This window comes from Hemicordylus capensis, chromosome 5 (assembly GCF_027244095.1).
Source record: "Hemicordylus capensis ecotype Gifberg chromosome 5, rHemCap1.1.pri, whole genome shotgun sequence".
Lineage (NCBI taxonomy): Eukaryota > Metazoa > Chordata > Lepidosauria > Squamata > Cordylidae > Hemicordylus > Hemicordylus capensis.
The window spans coordinates 151,832,125-151,855,569 of NC_069661.1; the positions used below are offsets into that span (position 1 = coordinate 151,832,125).

The window sequence follows — 23,445 nt, forward strand, 5'->3', positions numbered from 1 at the left end:
TCAGGCAAGTCATTCTTGCTCCATCTTATTTCCCCACAGAACAGTGACCTCTTTCACAGAGTTGTTTTCAAAATGAAATAAGGGCATGTTTAACCGATCCTGAGCCTAAGGGCAAAATATAGCACACTGTATACAGTTATGCACAGGTATTAACAACATGAAGTGGGTTGGGAGTATGTACGGGTAAGGTAGATGTCTAGGGAAGGGGATGAACATGTGTACATCCATTTATACAGTATTAGCAGATATTTATGGCACTCAATATCTATGTGACATGGAAATCCCAGAAGAATGAGCCCCATTCAGACATATTTTTAAAACCTTCTGTAACTGCATACAGTGATGCAAATTGGTTAGGAGTCCTGTCCCCAACTTGTCAGTCATCAACATTCCCGACCGCACACTTTTCGAGCGGCATTTGTCCGAATAGGCAAGTGTCCTATCTGTTTTGCACAGCGCTTTTGCGATTATGAGGCTGGAGTGATCCAACCTCGTAATCACCAGAAGTGCTGACCATCACGGATGGGGCACTTCCCTATGCAGACAGATGCCGCTCTAGGCATGCGCCATGGAGAATGCTGCTGGTGACTGACAGGTCGGGAGCAGGACTTCCGACCTGTTTGTGCCGCTGTCCACATTACAGCACATTTTTTAAAAAAACATCTGAATAAGCCTATAGTAGTGTGTAGGACATGTATGCCTGGACACACAGAAGGTATACATTAAGGTGAGAGTGATTAAATCCTGAAACCGGGACAACCGAGGTGAGAAGCGCACAAGAGATATTAGGACGCCGACAGGAATGTGTCTGAGAAGACACGTGCCAGCAAGGAGGCTGGAAGTATTTCTGGGGAAATGCCTGCTGCCAGAAGAGAAGGAAGTTTTTGCTCCTCCTATGTAATGCACTGAGGAGAGAAGAGGAGGAAAATAAGTGGCGTCTATCCCAAGGAGGAGGGGAGCCAGTTGCCACACAATCACATCTAGACAGGCGTGCGCATCCCAAATACTCACTGTTTGTGGTGCGGCAGGTGCTTATCTTTCCTGCCGGCCGCCGCAGGGTGCTTGGCGCGGCGCCTCCGGGCCTGCAGAGCCAGCACTGTTGTGTGTGGGAGAGAAAAGCGAGTTGTTAGAGCAAGGCTGGGGCCGGGGCGCAACGCCTCAGGCTCAAGAAGAAAGGGCGGGGGGGAGGGGGGGACTCCACTCAAACCCCCGGAGCCCGCACATTCTTCTGGGACAAGGACCGACCGACCAGCCAACGGTACCTTTCCGGGAGCTCATGGCTCTGGCCACCCTCCTTGGCCCAGCGCGCTGAGCCCCACACCCCTCCTCCTCCTCCTCCCTCCTCCTCGCCGGCTGCGAGAGGAAACACCGGGCACCACCAACCAAGAAGCAGCAGCCCCGCTACCAGCTGGACATGCGCAGTTCTTCCCACTCTGGCTAGAGGCTGGCGGCACTGAAGGGGGAGAGGCGGTCACCAGGCAACCAGAAGGCGAAGATGGCAGGAGGTGCCCCTCCGAGGGAGCTCAAACTTTTGCTTTTTGCGTTGCTGAATTTAACTAACAACGCTTCTGCTTGCCTGCGGTCTTTCATCCCGAAAGTTAATCCTTGTAAAATCCGGGAATTGTGTTGGAATCATTGACTGCGACGCCTGACACAGAACTTGGAGGTCTGCTGAATTTATTATTACCTCATAAAAGTACTTTTCAATGTGCAACGTTATTTGCATTATTAACCTTGTTTATGGGTTTGTGGTTTACAGTAGGTGACTTGGAAAGATTAATAAGTACCAAAAGGATGCCAGGGTAGAGATCTGGACATGGGTTTCCCGCGGTAGCCAAAGGTGACACTTGTTCTAAACCTTGTTCCAAATCACATTTGAACAAAGAAATTGAATTACCGAAATACACAGATACGCAAAATCAAAACAGAGAGGTTGCACAGAAATGATGCAAGAAGGGCTTAGGAAGTATATGGAGAAGAAAAAGTACTTGCACAAGCAGATATTTCAGGGTTTATTCTCAAAATTAGCATATAATTAGAGTACAAAGATGGTTAATATTACAGTTACTCAGGGCCCACCCAAGGCTTAGGGGCACCTCAGGGGAAGCCTGTCTGGGTAGGTGCCACCCCACCACCTCTGTTGCCTGCCCAGGCACCCTGCTGGCCACAGCAGGCAAGAGGGTGAGCGGACAACAGGGAGCGTGCACCTGTCCTCCTCACTGCCGCTTATACCCACGGCTTGATGGTGGCAAGGGGGACAGGTGGGCGATCTGGAATGCCTACCCACTCGCCTGCCCTCACCGCCACCCACCACTTTCACAGCAGCAGCAAGGAGGGCGGGTGTTCCCCACTGCCTACCCGCCCTCCTTGCTGCTGTCACCTCCACAAAGTGGTGGTAGCAATGGCGAGGAGGACAGGCACACACTCCCTGTCACTCACCCATCCGCCTGCCTGCTGTGGCCAGGAGGGCCCCAGGGCAGATGAGGGCAATGGCAGGGGCGTTGGTTGCCAGCCTTGCTGATTTGAGCCCTAAGCAGGGGTGTAGTGGAGGAGCAATGCACAAGGATGGAGCGCCCGCACTTCTCAGCTTCTTCTCTGGCTTGTGTGGTGGACAGGGCCATGGGGGCCATCATGGACAGCGCCTGCACTTCTGAATTTGCAGCTACATCACTGGCTCTAAGTGAGTAATTACTCAACTTTAATGGGTGGGCCAGGCTTTTACTTAGGTGTTTTTGAATTATGAATAAAAAAATCTAAGAAAACCTTTTCAGATATATCCCTATAAGGTGTTCTGGCCTTCATGCTCCCAAGCTTCTCACTTGCATCAGAATACTTCCATCTTCTACAGCATGTGAAAGAAACTCATCTATGTTTGGAAATATACTAGATCAAGAAATAAATGAACATGTGAAAAGGTAGAGAGGCTTGTCTCAATACAGGCAATTCAGTTTTCATAAGTCATTAAGATGATCAAAATACAAGATCAGAAGTAGTACTGTACATTTACATTACTTCTAAACGTGAAATGCCAAATATGATAAATGTTATGAGCAAAGCAGGTTATACATAATAAATGTTCCTAAACAGACAATGTGACTATAGACCCTTAAAGGGTGCTGGGGAAAAAAGTATTGCATATACTAGTATTGTTCCCAACATTTCCATTTCTTCCACACACAAAACCAGGAAAAAGGGTTTGCTTGTTTTTTTTCATGATTTCAGAATTTCCATAAATTTTACATCTCTCTTTACCTTTTACCTTTATTCCAGACTGAAATACTAAGTTTCATGGTGTTTCAGATAAAGGTGTTAATTGTCTTGATTATATAAGTAGTTAGGGCACATGAACTGCAAACAGAAAGTCCCCATTCAATTCCTGGCATTTCCAATTAACAGACCTCAGGTAGGAGCAGGGTTGGGGTGCCACATGTGAAGTCCACCTGGGAATCCCCAGTCCGCCCCCGTTGCTGGCCCAGGTGCCTGCCTGGTCACAGCAGGTGGCAGGCAGGAGGGTGGGGGCCAGGAGAGCAACGGGAGGGCACATGCCCTCCCCCCCCCACGTCTACCCACTGCTTTGTGGCAGTGAGAGCAAGGAGGGTGGATAGGCTATGGGGAACACCAGCCCGCTCACCCACCCTCCCCTCCACAACATCCAATCGCTTCAAAAGCAGCTGGTGGAGATGGAGGCTGAGGCATCAAGGAGGACAGGTGGGTGTTCCCCATCAACTGTCCTTACCGCTGTTACAACAAAGCGGCGCAGAAGGCAGGTACGCGTTCCCCGGCACCTGCCCATGGGGAGAGGGTGGAGGGTAGCGACCCTGACTGACCCAGGGTGGCGACCCATGTGACCCAGACTGTCACCACCCATGCCAGCTTTGCACCTTAAGCGGATAGGGATGTGCACAAACCGGTTCGGAGGCCCTTTTACGGGCCTCTGAACTGGTTTGAACCTTGACCGGCTCGAAGGTTCAACAGCCATGGGGGGTGGCTTTAAGGGCGGGGGTGGGTACACATCCCCCCTGCCATGTTTTCCCCACCGGTACACGAGTCCATAAAAGCCTGTTGGGGTGGCAGCGTACCTCCCTGCTGCCCCATGCCAACGTTTACCGGATGTACCCAGAAGTAGGAGCTGCAACTGTGTGTGTCATTTGCTACAGGGAGGGAACAATTCAAACTGAGACAGCAGCACTGGGATATGGAGATTAACCCTTTCCCAATTGCCTCCCTGAAGCTGTTTGCTCCGTGCAGGGGAATATACATTGACTGGAGTAAACAATCACTTGGGAAGGGATTGCCATTGAGAAAATAAGGGTGGGGAAGGTTGATCCTTTTGCCTAGGGCTGCTTTCCCAATCTGAATAGTGCCCCCCTCACAGCTGCTTTGAATGATGGAAAATAAATAAGATGCAGTCACAGATTTATTATCATCTAGCTTGCATCCTCATTAGCCCCCAGATTTTAGTAGAATCACTCCTCACAGGGGCATCTAGAGGGGACAAGGGGAGTCAGTTCCCACCTCCAGGACCAAGCCAATATTAACATTGGATAGAACCTGTTATGTTTTTATTTCTATTTACATATATAGTATTTGTATATTCTGTATCCACCCACCCCCAGAAAATGTCCTGTGAATTCCCATGACTCCATATCTAGTGCCCTGGTGCTGCATACATTATTTTTGTTTAATGATAAAGAAGCCATAACTTGTGAGTCAATAAGCCCTCTTTTTGCCGCTGATTGCTGGCTTGCCTCTCACTCCGACCTCCGCTTTGCTGAGTCAAATGAAAGTGCAAGGGGTTTTATACCAGAATAGATGCTCATGAACAAGTACTTAATGGTGTAATAATACTTAGAATATGCATACCACATTTAAAGTGTTTAGCATACATCATCTGAATAAATCTTATAATAGCTATATAAAGTAGGTCAGTACCATTATCTCCATACTGCAAGGTGGAAGGAAGGGCTGAAACACTGGTGGTTTGCTTAAGGTCATCTACTGAGTTTATGGCTGAGGCAAGATTTGAATTGCGGACTTCCATCTCATACTGTTAGCCCAGGACTGCTCAACTTCAGCCCAGGGGTGTATCTAGGGTAGGGCAGGCAGGGCACATGCCCTGGGCGCCACTTGAAGGGGGCATAAATTCTTAAAATTAATTGTTTTAAAAAATGGCCACCAAAAACAAAGTGACCACTGCACATGCTCAAATAGCCCCTGTGAGGCCCTAGGCCATGCCAGGCCTCGCAGAGGCCATTTGAGCGTGCGCAGTAGCCATTTTGTTTTCAGTGGCCATTTTTTAAAAAGAACAATTATTTTTAAAAATGGCCACTGCACATGCTCAAATGGTCTCTGAGAGGCCCTAGAGGCCAGCGGTGGGAGAGGTAACCTTTGCAGACCCTCCCTCCCACAGCCTGTAGGAAGCGCCCCAAAGGGGCTACAGGTAAAAAAAATTAATTTAATATAATATAAGTCACTGTAAACATATTCAATTTGGCACTATGTATAGAGAATCAAGGCTTGTGAATACTGAGCTGAAGCTTATGAGCTAGGATTGTATTCATTTGCTCTTACTTTGCTTCTTATGATAAGTGAGTTAAATGTGGTGTCTTAATAATATGGTTATTAATGGTGAGTTTGTCTTTGAATCAGTGTGAAATCCTTGGTATTAAGGGCCACTGGGAGTTTCTTGTTCTCTTTCTCTCATTTTAACAGTCTTGCTGAAATACTAGAATATATTCCAAGCAGTGACACAGTTTACTCTGCATATCCTTTAATTATTTTCAGAGTATCTAGGAAAAGCCAAATTCTCCATTTATTTTTTAAACTTATGTAATAGTGAGGCTACAATGCATAGTAGAGAATGAGATAGGCACTTCTGTTTAGTTTTCCAAGTACACCTCCACATAGTATTTGGGTATTTCATGAGCCCCAGCATACTGAAATTTGTAGTTTTCCAGCATTTTTTGGTCTGGCTACATCCACTGCTAAATAGTTTTTGAAATATTAAAAGATTAATGAGCTTGACTTATATTTTTCAGCTGATATTATAGTAAAGTTATCTGAAAGATGGGTGTCAGATGTTTGGACAGGGGGCGCAATTTCAGTGCTTGCCCTAGGCGCTATTTTCCCTAGATATGCCTCTGCTTCAGCCCAACTCCCATAATCCCTAGCTATTGGCCACTGTGGCTGGGGATGATGGGAGTTGTAGTCCAAAACCAGCTGGGGGGGGTGAGGCTAAGTTGAGCAGGCCTGTCTTAGCCACTTCAATACACTACTGTTCATATCATGGTTCAAGGACACAGTTCCAGAGCACATGATACAGCTACTTTACTGAAGTTAAGCAGGTATAGGTCTGGTCAGGTGGGTGCTTGGTAATTTCATGTGTACTGCATCAAATTGCATGATGGAAGAAAAGCAGGATATAAAATGTAATAAAAATAAAATCATAACATCTCATGGCGATTTACAACCAGAAACAATTAACAGTCAAAAACCACCACCAAAAGCTTGGTTGAACAAGTGTGTTTTCAAGGCATCCTTAAAGACTAATAGAGATGTTAAGCCTCTTACATGAGCAGGAAGCGCATTCCAAAGCTATGGGGCAGCTATAGAGGAGGCCCAACCCCGAGTCACTACAAAATGAGCTGACAGCAACTGTAGATGGACCTCCCAAGATGACCTTAATAAGCAGGGCAGATCATACAGAAAAAGGCATTCTCTTAAATACCCCAGGCCTAGGCCATTTTACTGAAATCCTTAGCTGTAGATTGCAACATCCACAACAACTGACTTAGTTGTGGACTGGAGCATTAGGTGGAACACATCAAAAGACCAATCTGTAAGCAGTTGCCAGGAGCTATAACCAACCAACTTAAAGCAATGCCAGACTTTAAGGCTCAGTTATCCTGAAACTATTAGCACTGTCAGAGTTCAATCAGAAAACCATTTTTCTTAAAGGGTCTAATGGTTTCAGAACCATCACATTAAAAATAACACTAATTATTGTGACCCACATTTTCTTAGCCCTATTTTTAATTCAAAACATTAACCTAGTTTTTATGTCAAATTTAGGTTATGGGTCAGCTCAACATTTTGTTCTGGATCCCTGAAGGCTAAAAACTAAAGCCATAATCTTCACACTAAATAACCCAAAGCCAATAGATCTATTCTGAAGTTGTGTATAGCTTGAGGACTGCAGCCCAGCATTATAAATTAAAGCTTGTGCTAGAAAAAAAAGTATTCATTCCACTCATTTATTTTCTTCATATTCAATAATTATACTGTTTACTCTGTGAGTGAGAACATCTGGACACTACAAATTTAAACCAGTTTAATTACCATTCTGTGAAAGGGCCTGGGATGTCTAACAGATGTTTAACCTTCAAAAAATTACTGTTTTCAGAGTTCCCAAGGGAAAGTTGTAACAATTACAACCAGATTTTAAATCACCTTAATGCCATTGTGTCCTTATTTTCCACTGTTTGGTGGAATGGCAACACCATTCACTGCCTTCAGGGCCATGGCCACTGAGGTACAAGGCTGGGGGAGCTGAGCTTTCCTTCACGCCCTCACAGCTCTTCGGAGGGGTCCCTGGTCTGCTCCTCCGCCTTCCGCCATGACATCATCCTCCATCATCACATTCCGCTTCCGACATTCTTCTGGCCCCCTCCCCACTAGCTGCAGGTTGCCATAGGGACCGCAATAAACAATTACGCATCATCGTGCTTCAGTTGCCCACTCCCTAACCAACTCGCCAGCGGTTAAGGAGTATGGACACCAGGCTCCTCTCACTGGAGAGATTGCCTGGTCTTCTTCTTCTTGTCCAGTTGTGTTGTTAGGACCTTGGCTGTCATCATGGCAGGTAGGAAATGGTGCCATCCAGGAGGACTCAGTGCTGATTCATTTTGTTTCCTGTGTCTCAGAAGGGGTCCTATTGGAGTCACAGTTTCCTTGCTTTCCTCTCTCTTACTTTCTACCACACCTTCCCTTTCAGGCTTGTTCTACCTTCTGTCCAAAGAGGCTATTCCTTTTCCTAGCATTTTTATTAAGTTCATTCTTACCTCTAAGGGCCTAGCCTCTCTGCACTGTCCCTCTCAGTGACCTTTGCCTCCCCTTCCCTCCCTGTTGTGCATGGTCACCCCTACTGGCAACACTGAGACTGTAATTTCCTTGGGGCAGGAAACCCTCTCTTGCCTGGGCTACTTTGTAAGGGGCCTTTGACGATTCCAGGTAAGAATGAACTCAAGCAAGGAAGAGGAGAGGAGTGCTCTGCTCACTGAGCAAAGAGGCACCTTTTAAAAGTGGTGATTCTCTGTGCTGAGCTGGGGGAGAGCAATTGGCCCTATCACAGCATCCCTCCTGTGGCTGTTGCATGTGGGGTTCTGGGGGAGAAGAGAACAGCAGGAGGCCCCACAAGACCAACAGCTAGGTGGTTGGAGGGCAGCCACCCTTCTCTGAGGAAGGGGATGCATTGAGGACTTCCATGGTCAATCCCAACTAAAAGGTTAAGCATGCCAAGGTCAATCCATCCCAACTGATTATGGAAATCAGGGTGCCCCCTTCTTTTTTCATACAGATGAGTCGACTGAAAGGAGGCCGTCTGCTGGCCCAGCCTTTATGACCACGAGCTCGGCAGGGGAAGGAGGAGGTTCACCCAGCAGCTTCCTCGACACACCGGCAGCTACCATTGGCTCCACCTCCATGTGGTCATCTGTCTCTGACCTCTCCCTTCAGTCCATCGAAGGGAGGGACAGCAGGGACCACAGCAATCCAGCAGAGGGAGATCTTGGAAAGCCGTAGCAAGAGCACCAGTGGCCTGGCTCGCTGGCAGCATCCCCCTACCATCTCCCCGACCCCTTCTTTCGGCCGCTAGCCCCCAACCTTCCCACTGCAGGCCCCATGGCCCAAGTGTTTGGGCATCAATATGTGCATGCCATATTGCTGCCACCTCCAGGTGCCACCTCCAGGGCTTGCAGAGATCCGAGCACCATTGCATGGGGTGAGGGCAGCTACTGTCTACAGACATGGCACCCTTGCCCCCAGCCCTCCTGCTGAAATAACATCTCTGGCCCAGCCAGGTAGGGCTGACCCAGCATGCAAGAGGAATATGGTTCTGCTGGCCCACCAGCTGCAATCAGAAGGCAGCATCACCACTGCTGTCGCTGGGGGGTTCCACCCAGCCCCACCAGATCAGCCCAGAAGCGGCAAGCTGACATCTTCCCGACGGGCCTCTAGAGGTTTGTGCTGATGTTTGGGAAAGGGGCCTCCTTCCGCCTGGGCTCCCTGTGTCCTTCCCATATGTCTGGCGCGATCCTTCTCCTGGGGCCATGGTCTTCAAAATATCTTCCTGGGAACACTGATGCTCCCCAGGGAGGAAGAAGATCAGGAAGCATTACTCGGCTCTTTGCCAAGAGGGTCAACAATTCTCCCCATAGACAGCTCTCCCACCACTGCCCCTCATCCCTCTAGCTATGGGGCTGCATTTCTAGAGTATGCAATCTGCTCCCACTCCACGCAGCGGGGAAACCTTTCCAGGCCTGGCTATAGGAACAGAGTATCTGAAACATAGCCCAGAGTTTTCAGAACTGTGCAAGAGTTGATCACTGGATGATTCAATGTCTGCCTTGATGTGGAATATTTGAAAGCTGTCTTTGGATGAGAATTCCTCCTGCCCTCTCCCCCACCATCCGTGACTGCTAGAGCCCCCTAAGGAGTCAGACCTAATAGATCCTGACCCATCCCTTGATCATCCTCCATCCTTCTCCTTTAGTCTTGATTCCTGCCACTGGGCAGCCATATGGGCCCAGCCACCAGCCACTGGCCGTCCAACAGAAGGAACGTCCTACCCAGCAAGGTCAAGGCATCAGTGCCAGTGCTGTCCCTCAGCTGGGTGAACTCCTCACTGTCCAGCTGGTTCAATTAGAACCAAGGATGAAGATCCCAGAGACCATCGGGGAAGGCACCACCCAGCTTCATGGCCAGGCCAGCAGCCATCCCACGGTCAATGCCAGTGTGGAGGCCACCGCCGGGATCCCGTCCCTTCTTGCTCCGGCCCTCCTCCCTGTCACAGGCGAATACCTTGCAACTGCACAGTCTTGCTGGGAGGACATTTGGCCAGCCCCAGCCGGCCCATCAACCACAGCCACAGCCTTGGAGTCCTAGAACAACCCAGCTACCCTTCCTCCTCTCCCACCAAGCCTCCACAGCAAAGCAGGTCCTTCCACCTGGTCCCCAGAGCACAACAGTTTCAGCAGAGCAGGAATTTAATGGGGCCACATTCATCCCTTGGAGGACACCCCCGGCCGACCTGGAAGTCTCCCGGCCCATCACTGAGGAGCAACGACCCGTCTGGGAGCTGATGCGGTGGCGGGCTCAAAGAGCGAGGGAGGAGGCGGCTCAGTGGACATCAGCAGGCCAAAAGCAATATTTCGTGGAGCGGGAGAAGGAAATGAACACCTCCCTTCAATATGGCTACCCCTGGCGTCACTGAGAGGCAAGTCTCCTCTCTCACTGGGTGTCCTCCTAAGCAGCAGTACAGAGCAGGACTCCCTTGTCACAGGAGATGGCCTGGTGGGGAGAACTCTGGCGGGCCCTGCTTCACCCTTCCTCCTGCCGCCCTGAGAGAGAAAGCTGGTCTTCTCCTTTACAGGCCATGATCCAAAGCCTGTGCTCTTCTTTCCCTGATTGCCGGCAGGGGGCAGGAAGGGACTCCTGGGCTTTTGGTGGTTGGACGGATGGCGGGTTTGGGCCTGGGGTGCTGTTGCGGCACAATATTTCTACCTGTGGGCTGGCAGAAGAGACCTTATATTGTGCGGGCCTGCTGTAGATTGACAAGCTGCCTGACAAATCATAGCTGTGTCAGAAGCAGCCCTTGAATACGGGGGTGGGGCAATTAACCCCCTTTGTAAAAGGGGCTGTCCTTTCACTTCCTCCTTTGGCCGACCCTTTAAGGCTCTGACATTCCTGGGTTCCATTCTTTATCGCAGCACCTTTTAAACGGCAGGAAGACAAGTGGTGACTGTAATGAATTTTATTATTAGCTGTTTTCATGATCTCAGGGCTTCCAAATTAACTTTCTTCAACCTCTCATGTTTTTTAGTCTATTTTATGTCCGCAGTGATTGAAAAGAATTCAGCTTACTCACAGTATATTACAGCTCTCCCCCCCCCATTTTATCGCAAGTGTTGATAATGTTTAAAATGATTTTGTTTTATTTTAAAATTAATACAGATTCGGTTGAGGGTTCTGGTACAGAACTTAGGGCTAGAGTTCTGCATCTACGTTAATAAAAATATTTCTTTCTTTTGTATTTTGCTTAGGTTCTTTTGGGAACAGCTGGACAAACCTCTCTCATCTGGGATTGTTTGTGAGGATTTCACTCCCTCATTTCTCCCTGCAAGAACCCTGAAATCCAGGGAGTGTTTCAGTTTTTCTTTTGGGGAGCTCTGAAAACCCAGATATAGGGAGAGAATTTGCTGCACTTGCAAGCCACACTTCTCTGCAGCTGCCAGGATCCTGGCCTCTGGATGGAGCTCACATCTGAGCCCACAATATGTTTTGTTTGTTAGCACCCGTTTGTGCTTTTTTCTTGTTAAATCTGTTGAGTTTGTTTTGTGTTGGAGACTTGTCTCCTTAGTATTTGTGAAATAAATCCTTGAATTAACTCCCTTCACTTCCTGACTTCTCTAAGAAATATGGCTTTAGGTTTTTATTGTATACTCCTATTGTTTAAAAAAAAATTAAAGAGAGCGATGAACAGGTTCCTTTGGATTTTTTCAAATGATTCATCTGACTTCAGGTCTACTTGATTCTAAAGTGGACAATATTACGGTGGTCATTGTATGAAACGAGTCTTGTTTCTGGGGATCAGGGCCCAAACCCAGTGCCTTCAGTGTCTGCCCCATAGACCCAGCTGGCTCCTCTCCCTCTGCAATTCTAGTTATTTTATGAGGAAAACGTGTCATCCACTTTCCTTTCAGAGAAGGCTCGAAGGGGATGGCAAAGCAATGAAAAATCACCAGTTCTTACAAGGCCAAATGTGTCAAAAATACCACAATGCACACAGACAGTGCTTAGACCTCCCAGGAGGGTGTGGAGAATTCAGTTTGGATTGGTGGCTAATCCATCATTGATATCGGTCAGAGTTCCCTTCAGAGTAAGTTAGAAGAGTCATGGTTTGATCGGGAGGGCAGGCCAAGTCAGGGAGGGGGATGTCTGTCTGCTCACCTGCCACTCGCTCCAAGGAGGAGGTCATCAGTCAGAAATTGTCATGACCTGGATCGGGGGAACTCCCCTATTGGGGGAAGAGTTGGAGAGTCCCACAACAGGACCACCAGAGCCATAAGCCCGCACCACGAACCAAGGATGCAGCCCTCCCTTCACCCTTTGACTTGGGGGGTTCCCCAGAAGATTAGTCAGCCCTATTAGAGGTCCCCAGCCCCACCAGAACCAGCACTGAGAAAACTGGGCAAGGTCCTCAACCTTTTGCCCTTGGAGCTGTCCAATGGATGTGTCTTTCCTGAATCCCTGCCATGCCGGAGACCTGGACTCAGCAAGAACAAGAGGGAAATTCCCTCCAGAGATGCAAAAGGATTGGGGCCCGAGGGGACATTTTCACCAATAAGCCAGGAGAGAGTTTGTGTCAGTAGGGTATAAAGGGGAGGCCAGGGAGATAGTGGAGGTTGCAAAGGTGAGAGCCCAGAACAGAGAAGATCAAACCCACCCAGTGGAGAAAAGAGGAGAACTTCTGGAGAAGCAGATATGGGGCTGATATCACTCAAAGGGGGTCGAGCAGCCAAGAGAGCAGCTGTGGAAGAGATTCTTCTGGGCCCAAAAGCAAATTAAATACTCACATCTCTATCACCAATGTATTCTTCTTATTGGATGCCCGGAAAGTGGTTTATGCCCAAGGGGATATTTTTACTAATAAGCCAGGAGAGGGTTTGGGGCAGTGGGGTAAAAAGGGGGGCCAGGGAGATAGTGGAGGTTGTAGGGGAGAGAGAACAGAACAGAGAAGATCTGTGCAGCCTAACCTACATCACAGGGTTGTTGTGAGGAGAAACTTAAGTATGCAGTACAACGCTCTGGGCTCCTTGGAGGAAGAGCAGGATATACATATTAAAAGAAAGAAAGAAAGAAAGAAAGAAAGAAAGAAAGAAAGAAAGAAAGAAAGAAAGAAATGCAAGGCCTGGTTCCCTGAATGGAACAGCATTATGAGAATTGAAAAGTGTGTACCTAGCTTCTAAAAATGAAACCTACATCTATCTCTAAATATAGCAAGAATGTACTCCTATAGAAATAGTTGATTAAATGGAATCTTCACGACTAGTAATTTAAATTGTGATTTGAATCTTTAAAATTCAGACCTCCTGTGAAGCTATTTAAATCGTGATTCAAATCAATTTGGTTAAAATCAAAATGGCCCTGGGTGCAGGCACGGGTTGAGGGGCCTCCCACGTTTCTTTTGATTTCCATCGGAAATGAAGGGATGATCATTGGTGATATGCAGTTTCAAAACAATGCAATCCAATACATTTGGAGATTACGACCGAATGAATGATAATGATGTTATACGTAATGAGGTGATAGATCACATTTTGTTTCCTTGGATTCTTCTCAGTCTTCTAATGGGTTATGTAATGTCAACTAGCAGAAAATCCCATCAGAAGAAGATGAATTAACAATGTGGGACAGATGAACAATTAACAGTGCAATTAACAATGAAGATGAACACTCAAGAAGTTACAATGCCTCACCTTTTGAAGCAGGTCTTTTCCTAAGGCTGGTGGGTTACATCACGCAGCATTTCATTTCCAGTTGTTGTATGTGGTTGCAGCTGGATACGGAGGCCACGGTCATGATTGGCAGCTTCAATCACGGGGACGCTCTGTTCGGGCCTACTGAGAATCCACAGAATTCTTGAACATTGGACCACATTGTAAATAATTCCACTACTTTACAACTTTGCAAAAAACTGCCTTGAAATGTTTGTATGAGCAGGTATATAAATGAAAACAAACATAACAGCTTTGTCCAAACAATGCTAAGGAACACATATCCGTAATGCACGTTTGCAAAGCAAGAGTAAATGTATCCTTCTAATGTGGCCTAACAATACTTTTGGCAATTCTTCATGCTCAAAAGATCCATAATTCTTCAGACAAAGATGAAGTCTATATTTGGGGGATATAACCTAAAGGGACACGAACCTCTTTAATAACCAATGGTCGCAGTACAGTACTATTAACAATCTTTGGAATTTCTGACCAAATGGACATAACAACACGGCAGACCCAAACCATTCACAAAAGTGTCCCCACCTCTAACTTGCATCTCCAGCATTTGGGGGTCTGCATCCCATCTGCCCGCAACATTCTCTGCACTGAGTCATAAGTACAAGAGAAAAACTTCTGGGGGAGCTGAGCTTTCCTTCACGCCCTCACAGCTCTTTGTGGGGGTCCCTGGTCTGCTCCTCCGCCTTCCACCAGGACATCATCTTCCATCATCACATTCCGCTTCCGACATTCTTCTGATCCCCTCCCCACTAGCTGCAGGTTGCCATAGGGACCGCAATAAACAATTATGCATCATCGTGCTTCAGTTGCCCACTCCCTAACCGACTCACCAGCGGTTAAGGAGTATGGACACCAGGCTCCTCTCACTGGAGAGATTGCCTGGTCTTCTTCTTCTTGTCCAGTTGTGTTGTTAGGACCTTGGCTGTCATCATGGCAGGTAGGAAATGGTGCCATCCAGGAGGACTCATTGGTGATTCATTTTGTTTCCTGTGTCTCCGAAGGGGTCCTATTGGTGTCACAGTTTCCTTGCTTTCCTCTCTCTTACTTTCTATCACATCTTCCCTTTCAGGCTTGTTCTACCTTATGTCCAACGAGGCCATTCCTTTCCTTAGCATTTTTATTAAGTTCATTCTTACCTCTAAGGGCCTAGCCTCTCTGCACTGTCCCTCTCAGTGACCTTTGCCTCCCCTTCCCTCCCTGTTGTGCATGGTCACCCCTACTGGCAACATTGAGACTGTAATTTCCTTGGGGCAGGGAACCCTCTCTTGCCTGGGCCACTTTGTAAGAGGCCTTTGACGATTCCAGGTAAGAATGAACTCAAGCAATAAAGAGGAGGGGAGTGCTCTGCTCACTGAGCAAAGAGGCACCTTTTAAAAGTGGAGATTCTCTTTATTGAGCGGGGGACAGCAATTGGCCTTATCTAACCCCAGCATAGCCTCCTTCCAGTGGCTGTTGCTGGGGTCTATCTTATGTTTATTTTTAGACTGGGACTGCCCTTTTTAGATTGGGAGAGCTATTGCCATTATTTTTATTTCTCTATGTAAACCACTTTGAGAAATTGGGTGAGAAGCGATATATAAATATTTGTAGTAATGGTAGTAGTGCCAGTAGTCCATGGCAGCTGCACACAGACCCTCCGTCCTGGCTGGCCACAGCCGGTGGGGGAGGGGTCTATTCTCTTGAAGGGATGAGGAGGCAAGATTGGATGGGAAAGTGATTCTCAGGGGACGGGAAGCAGTCAGTCCAATCAGAAGCACCGGGGTTCTGGGGGAGGAGAGAACAGTAGGAAGCCCCACAGGACCAACAGCTAGGTAGCTGGAGGGCAGCCCCACTGCTCTGAGGAGGGGGATGCATTGAAGACTTCCATGGTCCATCCCAACTAAAAGGTTAAGCCTGCCAAGGTCAATCCATCCCAACTAATGATGGATATCAGGGTGCCCCCTTCTGTTTTATTACAGACGAGTCGACTGAAAAGAGGCCATCTGCTGGCTCAGCCTTTACGACCGCGAGCTCTGCAGGGGAAGGAGGAGGTTCGCCCAGCAGCTTCCTCGACACACCGGCGGCTACCATTGGCTCCACCTCCATGTGGTCATCTGTCTCTGACCTCTCCCTTCAGTCCATCGAAGGGAGGGACTGCAGGGACCACAGCTATCTGGCAGAGGGAGATCTTGGGAAGCCGCAGCAGGTGCCAGCGAGCACCAGTGGCCTGGCTCGCTGGCAGCATTCCCCTACCATCTCCCCGACCCCTTCTTTCGGCCGCTAGCCCCCAACCTATCTTCCTGGGATCCCTGATGCTCCCCAGGGAGGAAGAAGATCAGGAAGCATTCCTCGGCTCTTTGCCAAGAGGGTTAACAATTCTCCCCATAGACAGCTCTCCCACCACTGCCCCTCATCCCTCTAGCCATGGGGCTGCAATCTGTCCCACGCCACACAGGGGGGACACCTTTCCAGGCCTGGCCTTAGGAATAGAGCATCTGAAACATAGCCCAGAGTTTTCAGAACTGTGCAAGAGTTGATCACCGGATGATTCAATGACTGCCCTGTTGTGGAATATTTGAAAGCTGTCTTTGGATGAGAATTCCTCCTACCCCCGCCCCCATCCGTGACTGCTAGAGCCCCCTAAGGAGTCAGACCTAACAGATCCTGACCCATCCCCTGCTCATCCTCCATCCTTCTCCTTTAGTCTTGATTCCTGCCACTGGGCAGCCATATGGGCCCAGCCACCAGCCACTGGCCATCCCAGCAAGGTCAAGGCATCAGTGCCAGTGCTGTCCCTCAGCTGGGTGAACTCCTCACTGTCCAGCCGGTTCAATTAGAACGAAGGATGAAGACTCGAGAGTTGGGAGCTATCAGAGGTGGGTGTGCACCATTGTAGGGGAAGAACAGTCCCATGACTGGCACAAACCAGCCCTTCTAGAGCCTTGTGCAAAGAGGACCCAACAGTGGAGGTCTGATGTGGGTTGGGAGGAATGCCACTCCCTCAGCATCTGTGCCTTGGGATGGGAAAAAACAGCCCAAAAAGAATGGACGCCAATCCAGCCTTTGGGACCCCATTCCTTTGCAACTCTTGTCCATTGATATATTTTGATTATTAGAACTTGCCTGGAAGTTACAGACTTGCTCCGTCTTTTCCCAAACAACTGACTTTTCTTCTTCCTTTCTAGCAGGGACTCAGAAGCGCCACCCACCATCTCCCCCAGAGCTGCAGGGTCGAGGAAAGGCCAAGAGAGAAACCGCCCAGCCCACTGGGGAGATTCAGCTGCCCCCCAAGTGCCCTCCAATGCAAAATAAATTCCTTGTTCCCAAGCAGCAATTTCTTCCTGAATGCCTCTTCCCGCCTCGTCCACCAGAGCAAACCAAAGACATTTCTTCTGGGAAAGTGCTCTCCAAGGGAACGGCGTCCCGCTTGGTAGCCCCAGGAGACAAAGACACCAAATGTGCCAAGCCAAGGGTGCTACTCTTTGACTTTTTGCCCCCCATCACCTCGGTGCCCAAACAACTAAAGACAACCAAAAAGGCAAAGGCCGGCTCAGATGGGGAGGAGGTGGGCGGGAAACTCCCTGTGGAGAGAAATGGAAAGAGGGCAAGGGCAGCAGGGGCAGATAACGTGCCAGCACCCAAGCTGCCACGGGGAAGCCCAAAGGCTGAGGGGAAGGAGAGATCTGGAGAGATGGCCACAGCAGCCCTGGTCCAACAAAAAGGGAGAACCTCGCAGAAGATCCCCACTTGCCATCTAGAGCTGGCCGTTCAACCCCATCAGCCGAGGACACCAGCAGGTACCATGCCAGGCCACAAGCTGTTGGAAATGCCTCAGGTCCTGCCGGGAAGGGGCAAAGCACAGCTGCAACTACCTGAAGCCGAAGCTGGGGACACAAAGAGGCAGAAAGTGGGGGCAGAGTCCAGTGGAACCGCCCAGGAGGAAGGGCCGGCTGTGCCCCCAACTCCAAGGAGCAGCCTGGCCAGAATGATGCGGGACTCCGTGCAGGTGTTCCATGCCCTGGGTTCCCCAGAAAAATCCAAGTGTGCAGAGAGACATCCTGGGCAGAACGTGGCTGGAAAAAACCCATCCATGTCCTTGGGAAGGCCGCCATGGGGAAATGGCATTGTTCAGAAACAACAAAACCCAGTACCCCATGGGTTAGCAACTCATGGAGGTGGTTGGCAGCCTCCATCCGGGCCACCCCAGCACCCCCCAAGTGCAGTTATGGGGCTGCTGAAACCTCCATTCTTCCCTATGGAGAAAAACCTTAAAGCCACTTGTGGGGTGCTGGGGTGGCCCAGAGTGAGTGGTGGTCTAGTGCAAAGAGGGTGCCAACCACCCCCATGGGTTGCTAACCCATGGGGTACTGGGTTTTGTTGTTTCGGAAGTGTTCTGAGTGTAGATTCTTTGGTAGCATATAAGATTTTCAATGACAAACCATGAATCCACTCTCATTGCTAACCTTAAAGACACATAAACTTCAAAAATTACTTAAAAATCAGCCCTTTGCCCAATTCCTTTCAAATAATTCTGATAGCTACCTGGGCCCCCCTTGGACACTACCACCCACCACACTCTGCTCTAGGCCACCCCTTTGCCCCCGGCGTGAAGCTATACATTTGCTGACACCTCCATGCTTCTTTATGGAGAAAAACCTTAAAGACGCGTAAACTAAAGTGTCCCCACCTCTAATTTGCATCTCCAGCATTTGGGGCCGGACTGCTCACCCAACACCATAGACCCAGTGTGTTTTTTATTTAGCAGTAACAAACAAGCATGCACTTAAAGTCATTTATAATTTGACCCTCAAGTGTGCTCAACAATGGGTATTGCTGCTGTTTCTTTTGTGGGGGCTTTGTTTGTTTGTTTGTTTGTTTGATTGTTTGTTTGTTTGTTATGACTGTCAGCCCTTTTGGCACAGAAATTCATTTTCTTATACCTTTTTGTCATGTCAACCGCTTTGAGATTTTTGTTGTTGAAAAGTGGTATATATGTATTTACCCAAATAGACTCTTCATTTAAGATGACTCCCTTAAAAATTTTAAAAAATTAAGATGACCCCCTTAAAAACATTACCCCTTTAAAATATGGAGGTGAAATACAGGTTATACCTGTATTTACCACAAAAGGAAGAGAACTCTGAATTTAAGACAACCACTCAATTTCTAATATCAAATAACTTAAAAAACAACAACCTAGAACATCTTCTCACGAGCAGTGAGAAGGGCTCCAGAGCAGGCTGCAGGGAAGGCGAGTTAGACTTACCTTCCCCGCAGATGTCTGCTCCTCCTGCGCTGGGCACACTCCCCATGAGCCCAGATGATTCCCTGCGAGCCCAGGCAGTGGGGAGGGTTGGGGGCCGGGACGTGTCATCTTGGAGCCTGGAAATGCCATGATTCAGATGCACTGCACAAGTGCACAGTGCATCATGGGGATCCTCCCTCCTCTCCCCAGGCTTCCCGCAGTCTGGCAACCATGGATGCAAGCAGCCGCAGCTGCAAGACGATTAAGAAAACAGGGTTAAAGGAGCGCTCGCTCCCTTAACCTCGTTTTAAAGGGTGGCTAGCTAATGGCGCAGCGGGGAAATGACTTGACCAGCAAGCCAGAGGTTGCCAGTTCAAATTCCGGCTGGTATGTTTCCTAGACTATGGGAAACACCGCTATTGGGCCGCAGCAATATAGGAAGATGCTGAAAGGCATCATCTCATACTGCATGGGAGATGGCAATGGTAAACCCCTCCTGTATTCTACCAAAGACAACCACAGGGCTCCGCGGTTGCCAGGAATCGACACTGACTCGACAGCACACTTTACCTTTACTAGTTAGGTGGGTTTGCCACCGTGATGTCACCAGGATCGGCCTGATACCGGCGGTTTACACATGCTTGCAGAACTGGGCTAGGCTCCCTGAGCTTGCTTTTGCATGCACGTGTGAATAGCCTCTTAGTCTTGTATTTAGGTAAATACGATAAATGGTTTTAACACTACCACAACCTTATGTTGGGTTGTGGCTATTTACTGTAGAATATTTTCCTCATTAAACGTGCTAGCTGAACATATTTTAAGACTTAGTTAGGCTTCCCATAACTGTGTTGACATAGATAATTTTTTCCAAAAAGTCAACATGATGTGCTCCATACATTCTGCCTTTCCTGAAACATCCAGCTATACTGCCAAACAAGCAGCTCTTGAAACTTGGAGGGGGAGGACTTCAGAATGAGCAGCAGCTCCTTGTATTATGTTACAAGCCAAGAACAGAGAGAGAGAGAGACCCCAGTGTACAAACAGACATTCCTGTGCAAACCTAGAGGGGCTGTTTGGATCATGGCCACAGGATTTACTTAGACAAGAAGTACAAAGAAGAGTTTCCTCAGCTAAGGAGAATCCTAATTAGCATGCATGTCCAATACTCTCCTCTTCTACAGTCTCCCTTTCCTTCATTTACCATGCCCATTCGATGTATGAGTAGAAAAGGAATCCTATATGCACAGTTTACATAGTTTGTACTTTTCATTTCAACAGGCTAGCTGTATGCCTGCAGCTACTTTATGTGAATGTGCTTTTAACAATTCATACAACAAATCTGGTGAAAGGGTATATTTAAGATGATAACAATCATATTTATGTCTGGCATTAAGATAAGAGGATTTGTTCCCCCATGGCACAAGTATGACTTTAGCTAACCTATCACATCCGATTTGAAAAAATAAATAAACTGAAGCGTTGTCATTCATGGGATCACAAAATATAGATTACACAGATGTGGCAATAAGTGCTGGCAAGATCCGAGGTAAAATAATAATTTTTAAAAAACCAAATAAAATAACTTGTAGTAGTGTCTTGCTGGTGAAATATCTGCTGTAATTGTACAGATGCCACTGAAGCTTTTATATTACAGAAAGCAATGTCTTTCTACTATTTTTACTTTCACCACTACCGCTTACCAAATTATGTACTGTCATGAATTTACTTTGCTACAGGCATTTTATACACACTTTGTAAACATTAATTAATCCTCAGATCATTTCTGAGTAATTGGCAACATGTTTCATTTTCCATATATTTCCCTGCTAACTGGGCAAAGAGACACCTTTTACTGTGTTGATTCTCTTTATTTAGCAGGGGGAGAGTAACCGGCCCTATCCACCCCTAGCACAGTACTTCCAGTGGCTGTTGCTGGTGTCTATCTGATGTTTCTTTTTAGAATGTGAGCCCTTTGGGGACAGGGAGCCATCTTATTTGTTTGTTATTTCTCTTTGTAAACCGCCCTGAGCCAGTTTTGGAAGGGCGGTCTAGAAATCAAATCAAATAAATAAATAAATAAATAAATAAATAAATAATATATTGTTCCTGCCCATCCTGCAAAGATGGGCAGGAACACAATCCTCAAACGTTCCCCCCTTCAGGGTCTCAGCCAGAATGCAAAGCCCTTTGCTTTCTAAAATGAAATAACATGCTACTCTTGCTATTCCAACAGTTCGTTATGTATTTGAATATCGGACAATTGATTTTATTACCATTCTTTCTGTCTTCTGTTACAAGGGGTATCCAGAGGTGCACCTAGGTAATTTTGGAGCCTAGATCTAAAAGCCTTTAGACCCCGCCCCTGCAAATTAAGCATCATCTTCTCCCCAACACACACACATACACACACACACACACACACACACACACACACACCATGTCATGTATTTTTAATACATGGGTTCTTGAGGGCACCAATAGCAATTGAACTGTAACAAGGGGTATCCAGAGGTGCAACTAGGTAATTTTGGAGCCTAGACCTAAAAGCCTTTAGAGCCCCCCACCACAAGTTAAGCATCATCTGCCTGCACACACACACACCGTGGCGCATACAGAATTTTTAATACATGGGTTCTTGAGGACACCAATAGCAACTGAACTCACAAGAATGTAAGAATATAAAACAGGTATATTTACACAAATTTGCATTCGTAGAAACATTCCAATATGCAACTTAACATATTCCCTTCCCATATATTACTTTCCCCACTCCCCCCTCTGTCTCTAAAGCAGAGGCCATACTCAGCAACCCAGTGCAGGTCACAGTCACGCTCTGCTGCCTGGCACAGTGCAGGCCAGAGTGGCGGTGCAGTGCGGTGTGGTGACCACATCACCAGGGCAGACTAAAGAGGATTTGGGGGACCCCAGGGGGTTTGGAGGCCCTGGACTTCAGCTTAGAAGTCCCGGGGGAAGAACGCCTCTGGGCGTACCCTCTACCCTTTGTGACTGACAGTCTTTCCAGACTGCTTGTCTGGATGAATAGCCACACAAGGTTCAAGTTGTGTAGGTTCGAGTTGTGTTACTATCCTTGTAAAAGGATCACCAACATTATTGTATCTATCTAAGTGGGATGTGTGTGGCCATTGGGGTGGGCGTGGCTATGGGACATGGCTTTGGGGTAGGTGTAGCTAAGGGGGCTATAATGGAGAGCTCCTGCACTTGTGCTTACACCACTGGATAGAAAGCAAACGTAAACTGAAAGTTTGTTCAAGTTGTTCAAATTTACATTGAACGATGTGGGAATGCAGATGTGTTTAACGGGAAAATATTTTGAAGTGCTAGAAGACTATATTCCGAGAGACTATACTCTCAGGAGCCTAGGATGAAATCCCTTGAATAAAAGGGAGGAGAGTCTGAGGAAGCGTATTTACTCCATAGTTTAGGTCAGATTATCATCAACAGTCATGCTCAGTATGACTGAGTGTGATGCCCGTAGATCAATTAACAAACATGGAACAGAGGCATCTTATTCGGTGGGCTGGGCCACCATAATTGGCTACAAGTAGAAATTCAATATGAAAATATTCAAATCACAACTATACCCAAGATGTTTAGGCACTGAAAGGTCCCTCCTTGTCAGGAAACCTAGATTTATAAACACTGCAGTGACCTGAAACTTGATAATAATTGGCCTGGCTTCTAAGTAAAGCACTCACCCAATATCTTCTGTTAGTTTAAGGCCTGGTTCACACAGATGTTTGAATCTAGGCTTAATATGCTCCATCAACTTTAGTGTGATTGTGTGAACCCATGCCAAGGTGGGAAATCTCAGATTCATCTTGGCCATACACCAGCTTGGTATTGGTTTACATGTTGATAACTCACATTAAATCTAGATTTGAACAGTTGCTCCTCCTATGTGTAAGGATTGTAAGTTGCTCCTTACACACGGGAGCAATCTACAAGCCAGATTCTATGAATGTTGACTTGGAAATGAACCCCACAAGTGTACTCCCAAGTAAATGTGCATAGGATTAGTACTTTAAGCATGTATTTAACTTTTCTGTTTAAATGTGCTTCACTTTGTCTGTATCATGCCTTTTATGATGGAAATCAGTAAACCAGTCGTTTACTTATTTTATTATTTTATTTATTCGATTTCTATACCGCCCTTCCAAAAATGGCTCAGGGAGGTTAACACAGAGAAATAATAAATAAATAAGATGGATCCCTGTCCCCAAAGGGCTCACAATCTAAAAAGAAATGTAGGATAGACACCAGCAACAGTCACTGGAAGTACTGTGCTGGGGGTAGATAGGGCCAGTTACTCTCCCCTGCTAAATAAAGAGAATCGCCACGTTAAAAGTTACCTCTTTGCCAAGTTAGCAGGGGTTCATCTTTGAATCAGGTTGTCATAGTTTCCCAGTA

At 47.4% G+C, this 23,445-nt stretch overlaps 2 protein-coding genes across 4 annotated transcripts in view; one reads left to right on the forward strand and one right to left on the reverse strand.

Annotated features, from left to right (window-relative positions):
- Positions 1-1,420, reverse strand: part of SRPK2 (SRSF protein kinase 2) — a 202,626-nt gene extending 201,206 nt beyond the window's left edge. The window contains exons 1-2 of one of the 2 annotated variants that reach the window (XM_053257416.1): positions 1,263-1,420; positions 1,012-1,096 (exon numbers count right to left, since the gene is read on the reverse strand). In XM_053257416.1, the coding sequence (XP_053113391.1) occupies positions 1,012-1,096; positions 1,263-1,278 (101 nt within the window). In that variant the 5' untranslated portion in view covers positions 1,279-1,420. The remainder of the gene's footprint in view (positions 1-1,011; positions 1,097-1,262) is intronic. The other variant, XM_053257419.1, reaches the window with a different exon arrangement.
- Positions 629-23,217, forward strand: LOC128327969 (uncharacterized). Of its 2 annotated transcripts, none has more exons than XM_053257428.1 (3): positions 629-1,666; positions 11,319-16,648; positions 16,958-23,217. In XM_053257428.1, the coding sequence occupies exons 2-3, from the start codon at positions 16,504-16,506 to the stop codon at positions 18,214-18,216; spliced, it is 1,404 nt and encodes a 467-aa protein (XP_053113403.1). In that variant the 5' UTR covers positions 629-1,666; positions 11,319-16,503; the 3' UTR covers positions 18,217-23,217. The 2 variants fall into 2 exon arrangements, with proteins under 2 accessions (XP_053113403.1, XP_053113404.1); XM_053257429.1 differs by having other exon boundaries at positions 16,961-23,217.
- The last annotated feature ends 228 nt before the right edge of the window (positions 23,218-23,445 follow it).

Coding starts and splice junctions, on each gene's coding strand:
- LOC128327969 (XM_053257428.1), top strand. CDS start 16,504: ATGGGCCCAGCCACCAGCCACTGGCCATCCCAGCAAGGTCAAGGCATC. Junction 16,649..16,957: donor AGAGTTGGGAGCTATCAGAG/GTGGGTGTGCAC, acceptor CTTCCTTTCTAG/CAGGGACTCAGAAGCGCCAC.